Source organism: Wyeomyia smithii, chromosome 3 (assembly GCF_029784165.1).
Source record: "Wyeomyia smithii strain HCP4-BCI-WySm-NY-G18 chromosome 3, ASM2978416v1, whole genome shotgun sequence".
NCBI classification, from domain to species: Eukaryota; Metazoa; Arthropoda; class Insecta; order Diptera; family Culicidae; genus Wyeomyia; species Wyeomyia smithii.
The window spans coordinates 112545357-112569891 of NC_073696.1; the positions used below are offsets into that span (position 1 = coordinate 112545357).

The 24535-nt window shown below is 38.2% G+C and overlaps 1 protein-coding gene across 3 annotated transcripts; it reads left to right on the forward strand.

Annotated features, from left to right (window-relative positions):
• The first annotated feature begins 15359 nt into the window (after positions 1-15359).
• On the forward strand, positions 15360-24292 carry LOC129730833 (uncharacterized). 3 transcript variants are annotated; one of them, XM_055690422.1, is made up of 7 exons: positions 15360-15483; positions 15546-15961; positions 16131-16170; positions 22897-22947; positions 23007-23125; positions 23179-23349; positions 23406-24292. In XM_055690422.1, exons 2-7 carry the CDS (start codon positions 15915-15917, stop codon positions 23830-23832), a joined length of 855 nt encoding a protein of 284 aa, XP_055546397.1. In that variant the 5' UTR covers positions 15360-15483; positions 15546-15914; the 3' UTR covers positions 23833-24292. The 3 variants fall into 3 exon arrangements, with proteins under 3 accessions (XP_055546397.1, XP_055546398.1, XP_055546399.1); XM_055690423.1 differs by lacking the exon at positions 15360-15483 and having other exon boundaries at positions 15490-15961; positions 16134-16170; XM_055690424.1 differs by lacking the exons at positions 15360-15483; positions 15546-15961; positions 16131-16170 and adding an exon at positions 16204-16300.
• Positions 24293-24535: the final 243 nt, after the last annotated feature.

Here is a 24535-nt window from a genome sequence, read left to right on the forward strand (position 1 = left end):
CGGCTTGTTTCGTAAATGTCCCGTCGCGCCTTATGGTGGCCAATTCTGCCTGCAGTCCCTTTTTCTGATCAATTCGGCTTCAAAGATTTTCTAATATATGTTCGCACCATCACTGTAAACAAACACTGACTATGGAAACAGAACAAGTCTCATAAGTCTACTGAGATGAATTTCAGGTAAATTTATGTGATAACACACCTTGTCTTATTTCACCCCAACTATAGGTGACCATTTCGCTCCTATCGAATTAGTTAAAGTTAATATGAGATTTTAACACTAATTATAGCTTAAAATCAGAACGTCAATGTTAGTGAAATTTGGGGTACGACCCATACGTCATATTGATGTGTCTACATACTTGATTGAGGCACGACCGTATAAGCTTATTTTGTAGTGCGCAATAATAATAATTTTTCCAACATCCGGGAACCAAGGTGATTTTTTCAGTATATTTCCATGTTTTAAACAGACAAATCACTTTTGTTCTACATCAAGATATACTGTAGTAACTACGGAACAGTTCCACATACCACATTGTATTAAATATGCGTAGTTTCGCATATAAGAGGGGTGCCCATTTCACCCCGTGTGCTTATTATGCCCCTCATCCCCCTACACAGATTTCAATGCAACATTCGTAGCAAGTTTCGAACGCTTTTATTGCACATAATTGCACAGAGACATCTCCGGAAAGAGACGGATAGAGAGTGCTGTGACATGCGAACTGCACTTACCTGTCTCTTTGGAAACGAAATGTACAGTGCAATCCGAACTGCTCTTACTCGTCTCTTTAGAAATTATTGTGCAGTCTCCCAACGGCGTGTGCTTTGCACGCAAAAAAATGAGTAGCACCCGATCTCTGACTCTCAAGTATAAAATCTCTCTCTCCTTCGTCTCTTACTCCTTCCAAATATTGGAGACGTGCACAAAAATCTGCGAGACGCACGAAGATTTTTTGCACAGCTCTGAGTAGTTAGACGATCCCTGGTCACTAGCTAACCCGGCAAACTTCGTCCCGCCTATTTTAGTGTTTAATTTAATAATTTTAAACATTTCAAGTTTATTGATTCCTTGCGATTGGATTAAATCGTTGAAAAATAATTGGTTTTATCGGAATGGCAAATCCTCAACTTTTGGCTTTTGTACATGACCTCTATTCCGGATATATATTGGGTGCATTTCAGTTATTTTCGTTGTTTTCTAGAAACTGAAAGTTTTTCATCTTGAATTTAAAAAAGGCACTTGGAAACAATTTCTGGCCCCTGAGCGCCATTCTGGTTTAAGAAACATCCATATTGGGTGTTATTTGGTCATTTTCGGCTGTTCTCCAGAAACCGGATGTCACCATCTTCGAATTCAAAATGGTGTCCGTGGTCGATGCTAGCTCCTGTGTATCATTCTGGTTTCGAAGATACTCATTTTGTATGCAAATCGGACATTTTTGGCTGTTTTTTAGAAACCGGAAGTTGCCATCTTACAATTCATAATGGTGTCTGAGGTTAATTTTCAGCTTCATTCTCGTTCCAGAGATACTCATATTGGGTGGTACTTTAGGCTGTTTCCAGACACTGGAAGTCGCCATCTTACAAATCAAAATATTGTCTGAGCTCGATTTGTGGCTTTAGTGCATCATAACAATTCCGGAAATACCCATATTGGGTGGTATTTGGTCATTTGCCGCTGTTTTTCGGGAACCGGAAGTCGCCATTTCGGATTTCAAAATGGCATTTGGGAACAATTTCTGGCCTCTGTGCGTCAATCTGATTAAAGAAACGCTCATATTAAGTGGTATTTGATCATTTTCGGCTGTTTTCCAGACGCCGGAAGTTGCCAGCTTACAATTCAAAATGTTGTCTAAAGCCGATTTGTGGCTTCAAAGGTCGATTTGTGGCTTAAGTGCATCATAACAATCCCGGAAATACCCATATTGGGTGGTATTTGGTCATTTGCCGCTGTTTTTCAGAAACCGGAAGTCACCATCTTGGATTTCAGAATGGCATTAGGAGACAATTGTGGCCTCTGAGCGTCAATCTAGTTGAAGAAAGATTTATATTGGGTTGTATTTGGTCATTTTCGGCTGTTTTCCAGATACCGGAAGTCGCCATCATACAATTCGAAATGTTGTCTGAGGCAGTGCTCTGATCAATCCTTTTTTCTACCGAACACAAAAATATCAGTCATTCAATTTCATCTTATCCGTTTTGTGCGAGACCTCGTACACCGTTGGTCTCTCCGAGCTATCGCGTTCAATTTCGTTTTCCGATTGCAAAATAAAACGAACGGGCATTACGATCATCTCTTTTCCTCTCTAGTGTAGAATCCTCGCAATCCTGTTCGCACTACTTGATGACGATTTTTTTCGCATTTTCCTTTTGTTCAATATCCATTGATTTTTAGTGGCAATGAACCGGAAAAAAATTCATTTGACCGGCAGTCGCTGTATGCTTCTGCTGCGTATATTCTGTTACAGCGTATTGGTGGCTGGAGATGCTTGTTTTTGTTGTTGTTGTTGTTAATGTTAAGCGATTATGGAAAAGTAAGGTGTTGAAGCTGTTTGATTAATTCTTCATACATCTCTCAAAGCATCCATGGAAATCAAAGCATCGCGCTTGGACATGAGTAGTGTAGTTACATCTGCCAACGCGGCTAGCACTTTATGTTGCGCAGCTCGCGTCGCGGCGGTGCACAGTGGGGCGGCTCCATACAAATGCTGGCCAAGCGAAAAAATATCTTCGAATCATGGAAAATACATGGTTTTTATATAATTTTGGGACGCTGAGTCCGAATTTGATTTTATTTTTGCATGAAAATGGATATTTTTAACGCCAGGGAAAATTTCATGTTTTTTATATATATTATATGAGGAAAATTTTACGTCGGTTTCAATCTTTTGGAAAATAAAATGCATGATGCTTGAAAGACTTTCATATGCATAAAAAACATAAAATATTAATCAGTTATTAAGAAAAAAGACAAAAAAAAAATTGAAAAATATGCTTCGTGTTGAAAATCACTTATGACTTGTTTTTTTTCAAAGTGACTATTGATTCTTTTTATCGGATTCGCATTTTTTTCCATTTGCATTTTTTTCCATTCACTTTCACCTTCATCTTCATTTTTGTGTTTATTTTCAATACAGTTTTAATATCTTCAAGAAGGGTTTTCGAAATGCAGTTTCTGACGTCAAAATAATTATTCACTATTTGCTCTGTAGAAATTAGCAGGCGATGTATTATGTCATGGTTTATGTTTACACGATTGTTTTTACATGTGACTGGTATGATATAAACTTAAAACATGATTTTGGTAGTCAGTGCTGGTGATTCAAAACATAAACAATGACTAGTTTTTGATACTTCGTTAATTATCGAAATATAGATCAGTTAAACTTGTAAATATGAAAATAAAGTGATTAATTATACTGAAACTTGTTTGAAAACGTTGTTATTATCAGACTAATATGAGCCATTTGTTATTATGTTGACGGTTTGTAGTGTACAATTCAAATTTACATTTTTGAAATCCGACATGTGCCGAACACTCGTTGTTTCTTTTCGAAAGAAAGGTACTCTGCGCAACTCTGCACAAGATCGGACTAGATGCATTTTTAGGCATTTTTACCAAGCTATCTTTTAAAACTAGTGCCAATAGTGCCAAACCCTGCCGTCTAAACTTTAAACGCTGTTTTATGCAAAAAATACGTAATTTTTTGATTCCGTCAATTTATACATATATACATTATCCAATGATGAGGATTATACATTATCCAATCATGAGGATTTATTCTCCACTATTTTATAGACAACTTTTACTTAGACGTCATCAAGATTCAAGTTACTCTTGGGGCTCCAGAAAATTTCGCAACATTGCATTTTTTCAAGAAAAACGCTAAAAAAAGCTGACTCAGTACACTTTGAAAAATCATAGAAAATTCAAATTTTGTCGTAATGCTCTAAAAATTTGGATTCTGTCACTTCAATAGTATACAACTATAGGAAAAATATAATTGAAATGAAATTCACATTTTCAATTTTGGGTCGATGGCCAGCGATTCCCCACTGTGCGGTGGTGTACTTTGTAGCTAATTTAGATTTTCGCATCGCTAAGTACAGGTCGGACTCGATTATATATAGTCTCCGATTTTTTTCCACTATATATAATCGAATTTTATATATAATCGAATCAGAGAAAAAATGTATTTTATTTATTTTACAAGAATGTTTTATTATTTTCGAATAAATAGGAAGAATTTTATTTTTGACTCATCCCCCTAAAAGTCAGCAAACACAGTTCTTATAAAAATTATACATATATCTTGTAGTTATTCCTGGTGTAATTGCTGTCGAATGGAAAGAAAAAGTTAGATCAGTGTATATTGATTTGTCAACTCGTTTGTTTTTAATTTCTCAAATTTTTGAAAAGTTTCAAATTATTCGTTTGTTTCTTAATTTTTTTAATTTCTCTTTTTTTTATATTTGAAATTATTTTTATTAAGGTAATTTTATTAAGGTATTTCAATTTCTTTTAATTTTTAAATTCTTTAAAAAAAAATCAAAATTTTTAATTGTTTTTGATTATTTTTTATTTTTTCCCTTTCTATCAAGCGTAACGTATTTTCCGGATGTTCTCTTACGAAATGTTCGCTCTAGATCACATGTGAAATTTAAAAAAAAAATTTTGCTACTATATATACTGCCGTTCTTATGCACGCTGGGACAACTATGCTTGGAACGGCAGTATAATCGAGTTTGAAATTATATATAATAGAATCATATACATATAATCGAGTCAATATATAATCGAGTCTCTATATAATCGAATCCGACCTTTGTATCATCGGCCTAACAAATAGATACTTTTGAATTCGATAGTTATCAGGAGGCTAATTTTTCAAGTCAATTTGTATGCGGGAAATTCTTTTTCGTTATACATTAATAGTGTTCTCCATACATTGTTGATGATCCTCTTCATGCATCGAACATCAATTTTGGAGTCCGCCTGCTTCACCTTCGCCTTAATCCGCTCCTGGGTACCAGAAACAACTAACAACTCACAACTAAAATTGAGCAAGTTTCAACAATTCAATTTAGGTGGCCTCTAATGTTTCTGCTGATTTGCAATCTACCTTTATTTAATTTTTTGCATCTAAAAAACACAGTTTGTAAGACGGTTATCAACCAATACATCACAAAACTATCAACTCAATTGTAGAACGTGATTTGTAAGGGCATAAGGATTGACATTTTCCACTATTTATGCATAACGAATCAGAAAAAAAATTGACTGGTAAATTTGCCTACTGATAACGATGGATATAAAAAGAATAGAGTTTATATCGGCTTATCTGTTGGGCCAATGATATAAGCGAAGCAAGAATCTGAATAAGCTTCGGAAAAACATAAATTACAGCCGCACGCAACGCAACATATGGTATAATGCTAGCCGCGTTGGCAGAAGTAAAAACACTCCTTGTGCCTGTCGGCGCTTTGCGACGTATAACTACGACGGACTTCAGCATTTCGCATGAAGAAATATTCAAACTATATCTCCACCTCATTTGTCCTCAAGCAATTATCGCTAAACATCAACAACAACAACAACAAACTTCTCCACCAAAAAATAACGTGCATCTGTAAGCAGTGCCCCAATCCCATCCGATACAGCGAAAAAGCATTCATCGACCGTTTTTTGACCGTTCAGACAACCAGTCAAGAACCAGTCAACAACGAGAGAAACGAAAATAAAACACGCCACATGCTGCCGATCATACTCTAGTTTTCTCCGTTCAACATACATTGTAAATGATCGAGCGAGAGAGTTTTAAAATCGGCTTCTCCGAAACTGCGGTCGCTATCGTTAGAAAAAAAATCGTCACACGAGAGAAAGAGAAAAACTTTTTTTCGTTCGCCCGATCGTTTCTGCCGTTCAATTCAAACGAAAAAAGCATGTGCATTCATCGCAGTCACAATCAAATTTCGATCCCTTCTCAAGCACTGGTCTGAGGTCGATTTGTGGCTTCAGTGCATCATAATAATTCTGGAAATACCCATGTTGGGTGGTATAAGGTCATTTGCCGCTATTTTTCAGAAACGGAATGTCGCCATCTTGGATTTCGAAATGGTATTTGGAGACATGCCAGAAGAAGGAAGCGTGTCGAAGCATTATGGACATGTTTGTTACACCTAAAAACATTCACCTGCTAAATTTGGTTATACTTCCTTGATTGGTTCTCGAGCTGTGCGTAATTTGAGTTTCATTTGTATGGGACCCCTCCCTTATGGAAGAGAGAGGGGTGTCAAACCATTATATTTGTTACCCCTAAAAACAATCACCTGCCAAATTTGGTTCCATTTAGTTGGTTAGTTCTCGAGATAAGCAGAAATTTGTGTTTCATTCGTTATGAACCCCTCCCTCACAGAAGAGGGAGGGGAGTCGAACCACTATGGACATACTTGTTACCTCTAAAAACATTCACACACCAAATTTGGTTGTATTTGGTTGATTGGTTCTCGAGCTGTGCGAAATTCGTATTTCATTTGTATGGGATCCCTCCCTTGTAGAAGAGGGAAGGGTGTCAAACCATTATGGATATATATGTTACCCCTAAAAACATCTACCTACCAAATTTGGTTCTATTTCCTTGGTTAGTTCTCGAGATGTGCAGAAATTTGTGTTTCCCTTACAGAAGAGGGAAGGGTGTCGAATCAACATGGACATATTTGTTACTCCTTAAAACATCCACATGCCAAATTTGGTTCCATTTGCTTGGTTAGTTTTCGAGATGTGCAGGAATTTGTGTTTCATTTGTATGGGACCCCTCCCTTGCAGAAGAGGGAGGGGTCTCGAACTATCTTAGTCACCTTTCCCGGCCCCTAAAACCCCTATATACAAAATTTCACGCCGATCGGTTCGGTAGTTTCCAAGCCTATATGAATCAGACAGACAGACAGACAGACAGACAGATAGGCAGACAGACAGACAGACAGAGCTGCATTTTTATATGTTTAGATAGGTAGATTTTGAAATACAACTTCTTGAGAACTTTTTCACAAATTTTCATGAGGCGTCGTACATAAATTACGTAAGGCATGAAGGGGTGAAGGGGGGCTGAGTCAGCGTTACTTATTTTTACTTAGGAGGGAGGGGGGGGGGGGGTAGTAGAGACAGTTACGTACTTGTGATGTTTGCTCGAAATTAAAAATTCCGGAGGGGGGTCAGGCTGATCAGCGTTACATAATTTTAGGGGGGGGGGGAGTCATGTCGAACGTTACCTATCGTTACATAGGGGGGAGGGGTTCTGAAATCTTGATTTTTAGCGTTACGTAATTTGTGTACGACGCCTAAAGATCTGAGCAATAGGGAGAAAGTTGAAGCGTTTCGTTGCGCGCCTCGTCTCGGCCACATAAGCTAAACTTGAAACTTTGTGCGCGCTTATTTCGGAATGGTGTTTCTCAAAAAATGATTTTGCCGTGTTTACGATTGCGGTAAAACTATCGAAACGATTTTCTTCATCTGTTTTTTAAAAAAGTTCGTTATTAAATTCCCCGGTCGTTGAACGATCGTTTTTTGATATACGTTCCCGTTTGCACTGAATACAAAATACTAGTAAAAATGATCGTTCAGATACCCGGTACACTTCTAAACTAATGAAACAATATAAGTTTTTTGTTTTCTGTTGATCTGCTGAGTCGCTATCGTAAACATTGCAAACTTATTCGGGGAAACGGCCGTTTCTCCACAAATATTTGGTATTTGTTATGATCAAACGTTTTTTTTTTGTTGTTGAATAGCTGAACTTTCCAAAAATTACTACTTTTATGCAATAAAAAAGGCGTTACATTCAAAAAAATCCAAACTTTCCTCTTTTTACTCAATCAAAAACGTGTATAACCCCTAAAGGAAGTTTTCATCCGAATAAACAGAAGTTACACCAAAGTAACCGATTGCGGTTTCCTCATCCACAATGCCCTTTCATATTTTGATCAAAGATTCGTTTGTACTTTTCTTGAGATGACCTTCAGTTTGAAAATCTACCCATGCTTAAGAATACTTCTGGCAGCGAACGACCTGATTCTACTAAGATTTGAACCCATGACCAGCTTGTCAAAGCTAACTCTGTAACTTTGGGGGTACACAGCTTCCCTATGTAAATTGATGTTTTATTTAAAGCTTCAAATAAATTTTTTTTATGTTATTACATTGCAAAACTGTAATTTAACTTTTTTTAGTCATGCGACCTTTCGAACTTGACCAATAGTGTGGAAATATGATCCTCATCTCCAATAGAAGCCATTCTGTATACGAATGATGGTGTAAGTGTGGAGTGGCTGCTGTGGTGTTGGTGCGGCAATTGTGAATTTGTGCTGTGAAGAATGATTGGAAGCTGATAGGGTAAACGGCTATAGCTCCAGTACGTCACCAGAACACACTGACAGGTAGATCTAACTGTGTCAAGAAAAAAGGAGTCCTACAATAAATATTCGATACCGTAAGTACTAAATAGTCGCATGAAACCCCGGTGAGTACAGTGGAACATTGTCATAACTCACATATCACTCTATATACCTTTCTTTCGTCGTTTCGTTAAGCTTTCTGATTTAGATCAATTCTTTAATACGCCATTGTTATATAAGCCAATTCACGGTGACGATTCATTGTTTGTAATTTTTTATTGTTATTGTTCGAGAAGTTTCGAACCAAAATAGAAACGGAAACAATTTTTTTTAATGTCGGCAAGACAATCAACGTGTTTGTCGATGAATAAAGGCAATTTCTTCAACTACAGCATCATCAACGTGCACTGCCCGTACCATGAATTTGCGGAATCTTATTAATACTGGAGGAAACGTCGACATTGAGGCAGCTAAATCTCTCACAATTCTGCAGAATATAATTTCAGAAACTGTACCATTGAGAAAAAGAAGAAGAACACAACTAGCATTATGGTTTAACCCACATTTAAAAAAATTGAAAAATCGAAAGCAAAAAACACATCGACCGTACAAAATGAAAAAAACTAGTACCAATTTGCAAAACTATCTAGACATATGTAACCAAATCAACCTTTCCATTAATACCGCACAGAAAGAATATAATCGTAAAATCGAAAATGAAGTCAAATCATGTCCAGAAAATTTTTTCAACTATGTAACCATGAATGTCACGAATGCATTTTACTTAGGGTAACCGCTCCTATATTCATCTCAATACCTACATTCATCTCATCACGCCTTTTTGATCAATTTATCGTCAAATTTTACCATACTGTCAACGTAAAACTTTCAGCCACTCGAGAAAATCGAGAAGCAAAGAAATTTATTTTCAATAATTTGTAGACATTTGACGGTAAATTGGACAAATGAGAGAAATATGATTAATATAGGGGAACCAAGCTGTTGAGATGAATAATGGAGCGATAAATAAATAGGGTATCATTTATTTATGTATTTAATTTTAGTCAACAGATAATATGTTTACCCCAATGACCTCACTAATAAAAACTACTTTTCTTGAGATGACCTTCAGTTTGAAAATCTACCCATGCTTAAGAATACTTCTGGCAGCGAACGACCTGATTCTACTAAGATTTGAACCCATGACCAGCTTGTCAAAGCTAACTCTGTAACTTTGGGGGTACACAGCTTCCCTATGTAAATTGATGTTTTATTTAAAGCTTCAAATAAATTTTTTTTATGTTATTACATTGCAAAACTGTAATTTAACTTTTTTTAGTCATGCGACCTTTCGAACTTGACCAATAGTGTGGAAATATGATCCTCATCTCCAATAGAAGCCATTCTGTATACGAATGATGGTGTAAGTGTGGAGTGGCTGCTGTGGTGTTGGTGCGGCAATTGTGAATTTGTGCTGTGAAGAATGATTGGAAGCTGATAGGGTAAACGGCTATAGCTCCAGTACGTCACCAGAACACACTGACAGGTAGATCTAACTGTGTCAAGAAAAAAGGAGTCCTACAATAAATATTCGATACCGTAAGTACTAAATAGTCGCATGAAACCCCGGTGAGTACAGTGGAACATTGTCATAACTCACATATCACTCTATATACCTTTCTTTCGTCGTTTCGTTAAGCTTTCTGATTTAGATCAATTCTTTAATACGCCATTGTTATATAAGCCAATTCACGGTGACGATTCATTGTTTGTAATTTTTTATTGTTATTGTTCGAGAAGTTTCGAACCAAAATAGAAACGGAAACAATTTTTTTTAATGTCGGCAAGACAATCAACGTGTTTGTCGATGAATAAAGGCAATTTCTTCAACTACAGCATCATCAACGTGCACTGCCCGTACCATGAATTTGCGGAATCTTATTAATACTGGAGGAAACGTCGACATTGAGGCAGCTAAATCTCTCACAATTCTGCAGAATATAATTTCAGAAACTGTACCATTGAGAAAAAGAAGAAGAACACAACTAGCATTATGGTTTAACCCACATTTAAAAAAATTGAAAAATCGAAAGCAAAAAACACATCGACCGTACAAAATGAAAAAAACTAGTACCAATTTGCAAAACTATCTAGACATATGTAACCAAATCAACCTTTCCATTAATACCGCACAGAAAGAATATAATCGTAAAATCGAAAATGAAGTCAAATCATGTCCAGAAAATTTTTTCAACTATGTAACCATGAATGTCACGAATGCATTTTACTTAGGGTAACCGCTCCTATATTCATCTCAATACCTACATTCATCTCATCACGCCTTTTTGATCAATTTATCGTCAAATTTTACCATACTGTCAACGTAAAACTTTCAGCCACTCGAGAAAATCGAGAAGCAAAGAAATTTATTTTCAATAATTTGTAGACATTTGACGGTAAATTGGACAAATGAGAGAAATATGATTAATATAGGGGAACCAAGCTGTTGAGATGAATAATGGAGCGATAAATAAATAGGGTATCATTTATTTATGTATTTAATTTTAGTCAACAGATAATATGTTTACCCCAATGACCTCACTAATAAAAACAGCTTAAATTAACACAAAATGCGCTTTAAACTACGTTTGTTCGCTTCGCGAGACACATTAAAGTTAAATACATGGTAACAACTATTGAACACACGAGACATATTACTCATTGGTTCATGACGTCCTTGCCCGAGAGATTCTCAGGAACGAGTGCGATTGGAAGTTGCGGCGGCGTATGTTGATGTTCAAAAAGCTAAGTAGCGAAGAGCAGTCAATATTGCCCTGAAGGAGGTCAGCAATGAAGCCACAGTATAAAGCACAGTTTAGAGTACATGAGTGTAAGAATGACATCGTTCATGTACAGCAGGAATAGAAATGGTCCAAGATGACTTCCCTGAGAAACACCGGACCAAACGGGAAAAGGTGAGAAAATTTGGTCACCGATTTTGACGGATATATTTCTTCCAGTTAGATACGATTCGAGCCAGACAAGCAAATTATCATTTCTGCCAAATTCATCAAATTTGGCTATGGCAATCGAATGATTTATTTTATCAAACGCCGCAGATAAAGCGGTGTTAAGAGCATTAACTTGCTGGCCATTTTCTAATTGACGAGTTACAAACGATGTGAAGCCGGTTAAGTTAGTCGTTTTCGAACGTTTAGACATAAAACCGTACTGATCCGGTGATATATACTGTTCATATCTCTTTTGAAGACCGGGAAAACATACGAGTCTTTCCAGCAAGTAAGGAACACCCCTGTACGCAGAGAGGAATTGAATTTGTGGTAAGCTGTGTTGCAAGTGAGTGTATACAGCGTTTTATGTCAAGCGAACGAATCTCGTTTGGGCCGCGTACGGTGGAACACGTCAGATCCAAACCTGCTGCCTTGACCATGTTATCGATGATAACGATTTGCGAAGCAGATGCCGTCAGTCGGGGAACATTGCTAGTAGCGACAGCCCGTTTTGCGGAACTAGAAGCTCATTGGTAAAAACGATGCTGAATTGTGATCGGAAGAGATCGGCAATATCCACAGACGATTCAGCTTCCAGCAAGCCATTAGTAAACCGGTTTCCTTCCTTTGACTGTTGACGCCAGAAACTTTTTGGGTTATTCTTGTGGTTATTTTGCAGATGGTCCTGATAAGCGTTGTATAGACGATCATTCAGTTGCTTATATTCAGCGTTTGCTAACATATAGCTGGCCCACGTAGAGTCCGTACCGCAGCTGGTACTCCGATAGAGAACTGTTGAGCCCACCGACGCTCTGGTAGAACATCAGGATTTTACACAATGTTGTGGCGGCTTTACTCATGGGATGTTTAGTACTAGGAGGTTGTTATCGATAAGATACTTGCCATGACAGGCCGTCTGGAAGATCCCATCTTTAGCACTAGACTCAGGGCCGGGATAACTTGAACAGCAGGAGCGAGACAACACCGATGGATCGATAACAGCAGGCAGCACGACTTAGCTAGGAATAAAAGGATCTTCTATAGGACTTTTTGGTATGCGTCCCGGGTTGAATGGCGGTGAAATCGGTCAACTTGAAAGGCGGTTCGAAGCAGAAAATGTTGGTACGCAATTACTGATAACGTCAATAAGCGGAATGGCTCTGGGAACTCAGGCAGAGAAAGGTCAACATGATGAAAATACTTGCCCTTTCCCGACAAGCCTTACAGCGTTAACATCGTGTCTAGGCGACACGAAACTAATGCTTGCACCTGTTCGACAGTGACGTCACGAGAATTGTGGGAGCAATACAGCCAGAATATCTGGCTGGGCGCAGCAACAACAAAATTATCGAGCGATGGAAATAGCGATTCAGCAGTACCAGGCAAGATTGGTTGAGATTGCGGTTTTATGACATTTGGCTTTCCAAATAGTTGACGGCGTCTAACCGAGATCAGACCCGAAGCAGAACGCTTGGATGATCTAGGTGTCATCGAGCTAGAGCTGATGAACGCTGAGAAATTGGATTTGATTTTGGCTCTCAATTCGTTGAGTATCTCATGCTTCAGGTTTTCAACTATTTCAGTGTGAACGGTAAGCACCTTTTCCTGTCCGGTTTCATATGCGGCATGTACAGTTTTTTTTTTCAAGCGTATGTTATTCATGGAAGTAGTGCACAATTTGCATATCCAGAACAGTTGAGAGTTCTTCAGCACTTCGTGGAAGGCAGGTGAAGTAATCCCGCAACATTTGTCATGCAATTGCTTGTCACAAAATCCACAACAGTCCTCGTAGGAACTCACAATAGCTGTATCACATAGAGGGCAGATCGAAGTCATGATACTTTCGCAAAAGCTTTTACCCAGAGCAGTAGTGGTGAGATAAATGTTAGCGAAACGCCAGTAGATAGGCAACCGCGAGGCAGAGCGACTTGTATGCAAAATTAGTTCACGTTGTTTCTCAGGAACAGCGTTCAGAAAAACTTTTCTGCACTTTAAGGTGGAGTAACAACCTTTCGGCAGTTGAACTGATTTCTTTTAAACTCAAATATTTTTTTCGTTCTTCTTATTCTCTACACGAATTCAAACCAAAATTTGTTATATTTAGCCCACCGTCATGTAGCAACGAACAAACACAAGCTGCGACGATGCAGAATGATCCGTACCGAACAAATCAATAGCGCTCGTTGATTTATACAGGGCAGCGTTACAAACTACACTTGGCCGTTTTTCGTACTTTGACTACCGATTTTTGTGAAAACTTCACGATGTGCACTATAGAATGCACTATGCATAGGTGCTTTGAGGCACGAGTTCCCGTAATCCGATTGAGCTGAAAATTACGTGAAAGCTTTTTTCGAGAAGTCGAAACTATTAAGCACTACTTTTAAGCAAAATTCGGATAGTCGATTTTCATTGCCACCCTAAATGTGCGCTCAAAACCTTCCACGGTGTTTCACACATAAACTATTCCAGAGTTTATGGAAGGAGTTGTTGGGTTATCGGCTATAATGCAGCAACTATCGTGGCATAATGTTAATCATCGCCGTCTACAAAGCACTTCCCCAGATTCTGCACCTATCTCTTTTGGCAAAAAGCAATCTTCACTCTACGGCAGATTCTTCAGAATTGCTGGTAGTACAACGTGTCTATACATCACGTCTTCGTGGATTTCAGAGCAGATACTGTTGATCGAGATCAGCTATGTAAAATAATGCACGATTACGGTTTTCCAGATAAACTGACACGACTTATTGAAGCTACCTTGGACCGAGTGATGCGTTACGTGCGCGTATCAGGTCCCAAATTCCTTCGAAGCGCGCAAAGGGTTGAGACAAGAAGATGGGCTGTCCTGCATGTTATTCAACTTTACTCTTAAGGGTGCAATCCGACGAGCGGGCATCGAAACTCCATTTTGTTCGATTTCGTTTCTTCAGTTTGGCGTTGATCTTTTGACAAGGCGAAAATCTGAACACGAATAATTTGGTGGATTGATAGTTTTTCCAATGAAATCTATTTTATCCTTCTTATACCAATTGATGACACTCCTTGTAAACTTTTCCTCCCCAGTGATGAGAATCTTTGTTTTCTCTCCATAACAATAGATCCCTTGGCAAATCACTAACTCATTTCTTACAACAAGTGTTTTGCTCTCCAAGGTTGGCATCTATGGACATTAAGAATACAATGGACCAGGTATCTTGTATCAACAAAATAATTCAAGCACTGAAAAGATTCAAAGTGCCTTCTAGGTTCGATTTATGATTTCGAAGTGAACGACCTACCCTTTCTTGATTTTGATTGGAGATTTACCCTTTTGTTTAGTTTAAAACTCATGAAGAAAGAAATTCCTTTGAAATCTAAATTACAAATGCACCGTAGGCCAATCTATGATGTAATTTGTAGAGATAAGTGCAATTTGATGAAGGCTTAGGATTACCAATGATTTAAAATTATGACGCTTGTCCATTACATATCAGTCAAAAAAAGTCAACATGTCATGATTTTCAGCAAATAATACAGCTATAACAGGTATAGGGTTTTATTTGCTTTTATTGCTTTTATTTTTTATTTTATTTTGCTGAAAATAGTAACTTTAAACAAAAGGAAAAAGTTTCAAACAGTTATCTTTAAAAAAAAAAGTGTGCCATAGAAGCAGCCAAATATTTGGAAATTTTCAACCATATTTGAGCACCAAGACGATGTTTTCTTTTATTTGTTTCCAAAGCATGCCATCAAATATAAACCGCTTGATCAATTCGACCGATTAAAACATTTATATTGCTTCACGGCTTTGTTTGTAGACGAACCTAACGTTCATTTTAAACGCATAGCATCGGGCTAACCTCGCGCAGAAGAAAACCCGTGGAAATGTTGCTCGCCTTCTCCACCAATTCGTAACACAAACACAAAACTGCACAGGCGCACCACACGGGCAGTTAATCAGCTGTTGCTTGTCATTTTCCTTAACCATTTTCCTCATCGCCTCTCGCTTCTCCCACGTGTTCAACGTACGCTTTGTAACAACACTGTCATCAGCCCCGTTGTAGGTGTGGGGCATCGGGTCTACGAGGGTGCAGCAGGTTAGCGGCGGTCGCTAAGAGAAACAACATCAAAAGTCAAAACTTTTCCTTTATTGATTCAGGTCACAGGTTTTCGTTAGGATTGGTGGTGCAGTTTTACTTCAATTCGGCAAAGAAGCTAGTCCGACAGTGTTAAACTTGTTGGGTGCGATCTTCAATGGTAGTCCAGGGTTCGAATAAGTGTTCGTAAATGTGTTTGAAGAGCGTTCCAAGCCTTCTAGTGCGGGTCATGTTTTCACGACAATAAAGTGCGCGCATTCGGATAAAGACGGAAATCGCAACGATGGTGAATGGTGCTGATTCATTGGCAGTACCACAGCTGCGAGAGGTTTTCTGCGTAAGAAACAGCTTTGTTTCTACAGCAGCAATGATCACAGAAGAAGTGTAGTAAGAATCCGTCGTCGTACTCCACTGGTCGGTCGGTACAAGTAATGGGGAATTGCTTCAAAGGATGCCTTTCGGAAGAGAATCAATTGCGGTAAGACTCTGCCCTAAGGAGTGGTGTATACGGTTGTGAAAGGTGACGACAACGAGTGTAAAATCAATAATTTATTTACGTTCGTTTTTTTGTTCCTGGTCGGCTTCGCCGATTTCCTCATGCACGCAAACCCTGTTGCGGGCTTCCGGTGTCACTGGATCGCCACCAGCAGGAGTCGTACGCTGAACGCCAGCGACAGCCAGTATGAGGTAATTGAAATTGAATTTAGCCACTTTATTGAGTCATCCTTGATAAGTTTGCCACTATCATGCAGGAAATATTAAATTGTGCTAGTAAAATGTTCACCAATTAGGCTTATTGAATTGCTTCAAACTACAAGTGAGAATTGATAGTTTTTAATGTTAGAAAATTATGTACACAGCCTAATTTCAATTATAAGGATATTAAGTGATATACAATTTTAAAAGAATATCAATATTTTCCTATTATTTTTTGATTCATTACATTTGACCACGATATTTTTATATTTGTTCATCATTCGTGGAAAGCTGATCAATTACAAGCAATGCTGAGTAAATGTAGCAAATAGTTTGTTAAAGACATTACACGAAAAGAAAGTGTATATCTGTGGGACAAAATATATATACTTTGAATACCCCCGAGGTTTAAAGAGCGTTTTGTATTGATTTAAAGTGGTTGATCGAACAATAATCACTAAAACAGCTTTTGTAAAATACCCCGGTTCATCGTTGGACTCCGTTCTAGTGTAACAAATTTTAAATTTGATTTCAACTAACATATCAGCCGACTACTACTACTACCATTCCAAAATTGACAAAATGAGTCTCTCGTATAACTGATCGGAGGAACCTTATGAGGCCTCTCAAGGAAATTGTAAGCAACGATAGTGGCATGAGATATTTATGAAGTTGAGCAGTAAACTTAAAAGGAAAAGTAAAAGCATTATATGAAAGGCGGAGGACACCAAACATCCGGGAAATATCTCAATAGATAAATATTACTGGTCACCAATCACATTGGTCTATACAGAAAGATTTTATAGAGTAGTTGAGGGATGACTTGTGTAAATATTGATTGTTAGAGAATGGATAATCGATTTCAAAGTGTTCATTTTTGGATTTATGGTTGATACTTCAAACGTGGTATTGAATTTTAATCATCGATCACCATCGCAGCACTATTGTACGTACCACCGATCCGGCTGCCACGTTCTTTACCAGCAACTCCATCTTCGTTACTATGTTATAAAGTGAAGATATAGCAAACTTTGCTTTTTACCCAATACTTATACTCTCAATAATAACACAGTGCAAAAAGTTTTTTGCCTTGGTTTCTATGTGGTTTCTATAAATTTCCCCGAGTTTGAACACACTTTAACTCAAGGGGCAACAATGGCGCCATTTTGAATTTTCGAGAAATAGGAAATTTTCGATGTTTTTTTTGACACCATTTTGTTTTAAGACCAATTATCAAAATTCTAAGAGTTTGTCCACATATTAACATCTTCTTACCCATCTTTTAAAAAAAACAGATCTTCAATGGGACAAAAACTGAATTCAAAACGGTGGTTCTACGAAAACAGTTTTGGCATGGTCCTAGTATATTTCACAAAACAAAATAATATCGAGTATGTCTGAGCATTGATGGTACTGCGCTAATATCTAGAAGTGGTAGTCAAATTATATCTTATATTGAGTAAAAAAGTCTCAGAAATCGATTGGTAGGTGTCTGATCTACGTAAAATGTCAGCAACATATCAATTTTTCCCCAATTCCCCAATTTCCAAGTCAATTTTTGTTGCACTATGTAATTTACATAACGTGACCGTATCTACCGCGCAAGAGCAATTTTGTACATTGATTACATTGTTGCTTGTTAAGAAAGTCACTTCACGGTGAAATCAAAGTGAAGTGAATAAAGTCCTATTACGGGACTCACGAAAGTGCGAAAAACGCCGCAAAGTGACATCTGCCGTGAAATCTGGGTTATTATGAGTGTCATATCACTGAAGTGAAAATGGAATAAGCGACGTTCCGCGTGGAATTATTTCACGACCATTCTGAACGGTGAAATGATTCCACGAAGATGGGATAAGTCTTGAAAATTGATTGATTTGTTATCTAATGATAAATCTCGGATTTATTTTTCATCGAACGAATCAAAATTCGATCCGCGGTCATAGCTTCAACTTTTTGACTGATGAAACAAATGCACACTTGTCCATGAAGTTTTCGATACCGAAAAAATGAGTGATAGTGGAAAATTTTGCCATAAAGAGAACTTGGTTTAGTAGGTATAACTATAAAACAATGTTCAAAGGCCGTCACTCCACGGTTATTACCAATTATGTTGATTTCGGCTGCAAAACCGAAAATTCTCTGTACATCAGTTCGCCGTATAGCACCATTTAATGCCATGTTGAACAATAAGTATGAAAGTCCTACTTTAAACCATCTAGCGCCTAGATATCTCACTGGTTACCTTGACGTTTGATGTGAAAACGTCCAGGGGTCACGAATCATCCTAAACAGTTTTGTTGGGAAACCATGTTCGAGCATAATCCGCATTAACTCATTTATCTTAACAGAATCGCACGCTGCGTTCTAGTCTATGAACAGATGGTCAGTCTGCAAGTTGAATTCTTGAAATTTATCGAAGATTTGTCGCAAGGTTAACATTTGGTCCGTAGTGGAGCGCCCCCTCGAAAACCCCATTAGTGTTCGTTAGCCAATGTTTCCTGTCGTGTCTTCAGTCTGTAGAACAGGATGCGGGAGATAATTTTGTAAACGATATTGAGAAGAGTTATATCTCGGTAACTGCTATAGTCGAGGCGATGGTTTTTTTTTGTGGATTGGCCCTTCAAACACTCCGAGGGCAATTCTTCATGAGACCACACATGCAGCATAAAGAGTTCGGTGAAAATGGCGTCCTTCCTATCTGCCTTGCAGTTTCTTAGCTCTTTCACTGCAATCTTCTGATTCGTCACTCGCTGGCACAAAGCGCCGGACCGTCTTTGCAAGGAGCTCATAGGAATCCTTCTTCTCATCATCGGGGTTACTCAGCCCATGTATCTCATGCCCAGCTGACTGTACCTCATAACACCAGAATCGTGTGTGCCTTTTCTCTGACTGCGACCAGAGACATTTGATCTATTGTGATATTGTCCAGATGTTTTCTGTGCTTATTATTGGCAGTATCACTATTGAAGTGAGTGATACGCTTATCATTTATATCCGTGCTTGTTTGTGATATTTACTTTAAAGCTTACTGATAAAGTGACCAGATAGTCAGGGCTTAAGCGCGGGACAGCAATTCAATTCTTAGACGAGGGGGGAAGGGGGGTGTTGGTTTGGTTTTAATACTTTTCTTCAAAACAATCAAAAATTCGGAGATCGAGTTTACCTCTGCGTCTCCACGACTGCGACAGAAAGGTGGGATTTGGTCACCGTGGTAAGTGATGAATCGAACAATGTTGCGCGAAGTTAACTCATTACAAAGGCAAGCGAAAGTATATACTGTGTAATCGTTCGATTAAAACGATATTCATCGTCCGACCCAAACCTACTTCGATTTGCAACACGTCTACATAGAAGCAACGGGTGAGCAATCCCCGGCCAAACGGTCAGACCGAGACAGAGTTTATTTTAAAATCTCTACGACTGCGAAGGAGGGAGTAAGGTCATGTCTCCGTAATAATTGACGGAATTGAACGATGTTGCGCGCGAAGCTAGCTCATTATAAAAACGAATAATCGACTTAAACATTGCGATCCTTTGCGAATGACGCGCACAAAAATCACCTATCACCCGAAGCTTTTAAGTATTTATATCGATTTCTATACTGCCGCTCATGGCAAGTCCGTCCCAATTGCATTTTTGTCAATTTTGAGTTTATTTATGGAATCAATTCCCTTTAATGTCTACTTTCGATAGAACAAATATTTTTGAATACTTCGTTCTGAGGAACTATGAAAAAAATAGCAAGTCGGTTTGTCCCATAGCTAAAGTGATCGCAAGTCGGTCCCATTGCAAAAATCTTCGCAATTTAACCCCACAGCCAATAATGATTATGAAAAATGTGATATTTACCACAACTTATGGTCTTCAGGTTTAGAATTGGATGTACCAAGTGATATTCGATAGAAGGTTTGATTGAATTTTACACGTTCTACATCGGGTGGCTCTAGCTGATAGTACAATGTTTTCTTTAAGACAAAGTTTTCACCAGTAACTTCTTTCAACTGTTGGTTGTTGACAATGAACGCTTCAGGTGTGTCACTGTATTGTTAGTTAAAGCATTCTTCAGTAAATACTACTTTTCGTATTTTATCCGTATTTTATGTAAAGACGTGGGCCAGAATTGTAACATTATTTTCATGAATTTTGTTTTGAAGAATTTGTTAGTTATATCAAATACTTCGGTACGCTACTTAACTGTTTTTTAACGGGGCAAACTTTTCCTAAGCTATATTTGTTTTTTTCATATTTGCTTCCACTGCTACGTCAAAGCTGTCCGCCGTCACGAACGTGTGACCGCTCTCAGCAAAATTTAGAATAAGTTACCTACACTGATTTCGAATTTATCAGTAGTATCAAATGTAAAAACAAAATCTAATTTTATTCTGAGCGGCGCAGTTGGTACATTATGTTATGCTTCTCCCAAAAAACTTGTTTAATAAGGCACGAGAGAAGGTCATTTATGAATTGACCAGCGGTGGATTCATTCCAAACGCAAGCTATAGCACCGCCATTGATTTGCAGTAGTTTGTTTTTCATCACCGGTCGTAGCCGGCTATGGGACTGACTTGCTATCATTCTGGCTACGTACCGTAAAAGTAATCGCATGTGAGTCCCAGCTTATGATTTCAACAAATTTTAGTCAAATTTCGGTGTTTATACAAGTTTTATGATGTAGAAGTGTTAGATTGTCATTGCAGTACTAAATTCTGTTGATGGTCTTGATTGAAAAAGCATTTGAGTGCCAAATTTCACCCAAAGCGTTACGATTTTCAATTGCTGTTTTCTCGTCAGCACCAAAACGCAAATGGGACGGACTTGCTATGAGCGGCAGTATAGCAATCCTTTGAAATGTTAACGTCTCAAAGCGGTCCAAGTCCCTACTTTGTCTGATGAAGTTCACGAAATGTTCATTTCGATATCGAACTGGAACTCGGGCGGTTGTCGGTATCGAATTTTTTAATGTCAAATGTTTTAAAAATGTAAAAACGTCACGATTTGATGTTATCTGGAAAATCGAAATAATTGACTTTCTGGGTTTTGAGAAAATTTTTGAGCTGGAGAACTCTCCGTTGGCCCACTCGGGAATTTCTGATTCCCAGGAAATCGTTTTACCGGAATAACACCAGATCCCCGACGTTTCATGCATGTGAGTCATTAGGTTCTAAAAACCTTGAGGGGTATATGAAAACATGTCTACAGCACCAAAAATTATACTGAAAATTTGAAATAATGTAAATAATAGAACACATCCAATTGAATACATGATAAAAAAAATCACAAGAAGGTTGTATGCAAAGCCACGACCGCAAGGTTGAAGTAGAATACTTTTACAAGAAAGATAACCCGGCTGCTTGCGTGTCAGTCACACACGTAAAGATTTTAACCCGTATCTTATTGCGGTTTGTAACATCAAGCGATTTCGTTTGCTCGCTGTTGCTTGTTGCATCATGTTGCAACTTGGCAGCTGGGAGACGACGAAATTCTGTTTGTACTGATTGATTGAATCGACTTCATATTAGCTCTGCATAGTCGAACTAACTGCTTTTGTGAACTCGTACTAACAGGGCAGTTAATTATTCAATGTCGGTTATGCTGATCGCGCCTTTGCGCTGCCCCTACAGTGGGGGGTTTACTAAATAAAGTGAAAATTAGACAACTACATTAGAATTTGATTGCATCCCGCACAGAATGTCTGCTTGTGTTGATGCCAGAAAATTATTAACCTTCAATTATTTTTTTATTTGCCTTGAAAAAAGCATGTTGCGGTTCAAAATCGGTTGCTAATTACAACCTTTGAGCTGCCCTTACATTGGGGGAATAAAGATACACGGACAACATGCACTGTGGAAGCTATTTCACATTCAGTAAATTAGACGGGTGCGACAAATTTGAATTGCTAGGATGCAACACAGAATGCTTGCTTGCGTTGACAAAAATTATTAACTTTCAATGACTTGTTAATTTGCCTTAAAAAAGGCATTTTGATTTCCGAAATTGGATTTCCTGATGGCAATTATCATGCTGCCCCTAATAATGGGGGAATAATGGCTGTCTGGCGACACACGCTGAGAAAAACCGCGCTGCTCCTGAGACGTGGTGACCAACCACAGGGCTAGTGCTGCTGCTGCGGAAGGACGACTGCTGTTGTCGCTGTCTAGAACTATTATGAGCGGCTCCGGCTGAAACAGGCTCTTATATAGGCCAAATAGCATGTTTTCAATTGCAAGGTATATGATTCTGTCGACCGTGCTTGGGAAGCAAGCATATAACGACCAATCAGAGGTCGAATTTTTCGTTTTGACAAGGCTTGACTATTTTCAATAGTACAATAGTGTGAATAATAAAATTACAATTATCTTATTTTGGGAAGAATCTTAGAAGATTTTCCAATCTATTGCTGCAAAAACGAAGGAAATCCATCGAAAACTAACCGATTTATTAGCATTTGAAATTGGACATATTTTGCACTTTTTTCGGTTTTAGATTTTCATTTCACATCCCTATGTAGCCGAACTTCCTGAGAGAAGTATTCTACTTCAAAATTTTGCGAACGATAGTAAGTTTTATGTGTTTTTCTGGAACGGGTTTTAGATGATTTCCCGTGTAATTTTTCAAAAGTACCTAAGTGACCTAAATAAAAGTTACGCAAGGTTACATTAAATTGGTTTTTATCAAATAAGCGTCATAATTTAACACTACTTCTTTTTTTTCCAGATGCTGGTTGAGGGAACACTGCAACGGCAAATACAAAACAAGCAGAAAACGGTGAAGCAAATCTTTTTCAAAAGTAGGCAGTTAACTCTAACTAATTTTTCCCCATATAGAAAAAACCCAAGCTTTTCGGAAAGTTCTGGAAACGGAAGGACGTGGAGTACTCAAGACTGAAAAAATCAAACAATAATTTTGTAGACAGATGTAACAGGAATAACAATCAGATATCAGGGTAAGTTTCCTGCCAAACAGAGACACTGTTTATTATTTTGGATTATTTTACAGATCTGAAATACAACTGCAGTGCCTCGACGCACATTCGCTGCTGCTGGTATCCAAGGATGCTAATACTCGGAGGAACGGGTATCATGATCTCACAACTGACGTAACCTCTACACCGGGTAGTTCGCTGGATCTGGAGTGGGAGAACGATTATGGCTACCAACAAAACCCTTGGTAAGTTTTGCACTCCGTTATGTTCAACTCAAGGTCTTATTCTATGTTTTTTTCAGGGCATTACGATCAAGCGATGATCAACAGTTAGCCTACACAAACCGGACAGATTCTGTTTTCAAGGTGGAAGAATGGTCCACACTGAAGAGAAGTAAAGATCGTATAAACTCCATCAGACGGCTGGATCGGAATGGGACCAATCGTCCCGGACCGGATCAGCCGTTGGCTAACGTTGGAGCCAACGAATGCGGTGCCCTTGGGACACCCTCAATCTGTGGTTCCTATGCCTCTTCGTCACACATATCAACGCCGGAAGATTCACTGGAATGGGACATCGGTCAGGATCGGCAACTCAAATCGGAGAATGAATCACTCGACTTGGAAACGAAGGAACTGCTGCTCGAAATTGAACAACTGAAAAATAGAGTTCTTAACGAGACTGGTGCTAACATAAGGGATCTAAAGTTGGATGAATCAGTAAGTTGATTCCGCTAATGGGTCGATTTGCAGCCAATCGGATAGCTGACAAAAAATCAAACACGTATCTTTATATGATTGATAGAACAAATCTTACAGTATAGTGACGTTGAATTCCCTTTAGAGTCAAAGAATTGCAGATTTAGCGAAAATCGATAAAACTCCCAGACGTTTGCATTCGAGAGTAATAGTAATCTGTACAACTAACATTAATTGTGACTTCTACCAATTCCATAGTTTGTAGAAGATTTCCGATCAAAGCATTGAACAAACACCTTGAGGACAAATGAAGAAAATCGAACTGTGAATGATCAAACAACCAATGAAACAGAAAGGCATTTATTTTTCAAGTGCTAGAAAATATAAATAACCATAGGTCGTAACATTGTAAATCCAACAACAATGCCGAATCAGTAATAAAAGAGGCACTCCCGTTTCCCGTTGATCTTTGTTTTAAATACGTTTTAAATGCGCTGTTGTTTATTTCTATTTTTTCCAAGGATAAAAAAGAATTTATTCAGTCGTTGTTCTGAACTGTGTTTCTCGATTTCTCAATGTTTGTTTTGAACAGATTACACTGGTCAACACACGTGCACTCCAAAAGCCCAAACCGGAAAAAATATAGATTATAGCTTCTCAACCATTTCTGTGAATTTTGGTGTCCCTAGCCATTACCGTTTTTTCAGAGACTTAAATGAGTTTCCTAGTAAAC

Bases quoted from the DNA above. Each gene is read 5' to 3' on its own strand.
- LOC129730833 (XM_055690422.1), top strand. From the start codon at position 15,915: ATGGGGAATTGCTTCAAAGGATGCCTTTCGGAAGAGAATCAATTGCG. The intron at 15,962-16,130 runs GTAAGACTCTGC...GATCGCCACCAG, and splicing joins TCGGAAGAGAATCAATTGCG to CAGGAGTCGTACGCTGAACG. The intron at 22,948-23,006 runs GTGAAGCAAATC...TTCCCCATATAG, and splicing joins TACAAAACAAGCAGAAAACG to AAAAAACCCAAGCTTTTCGG.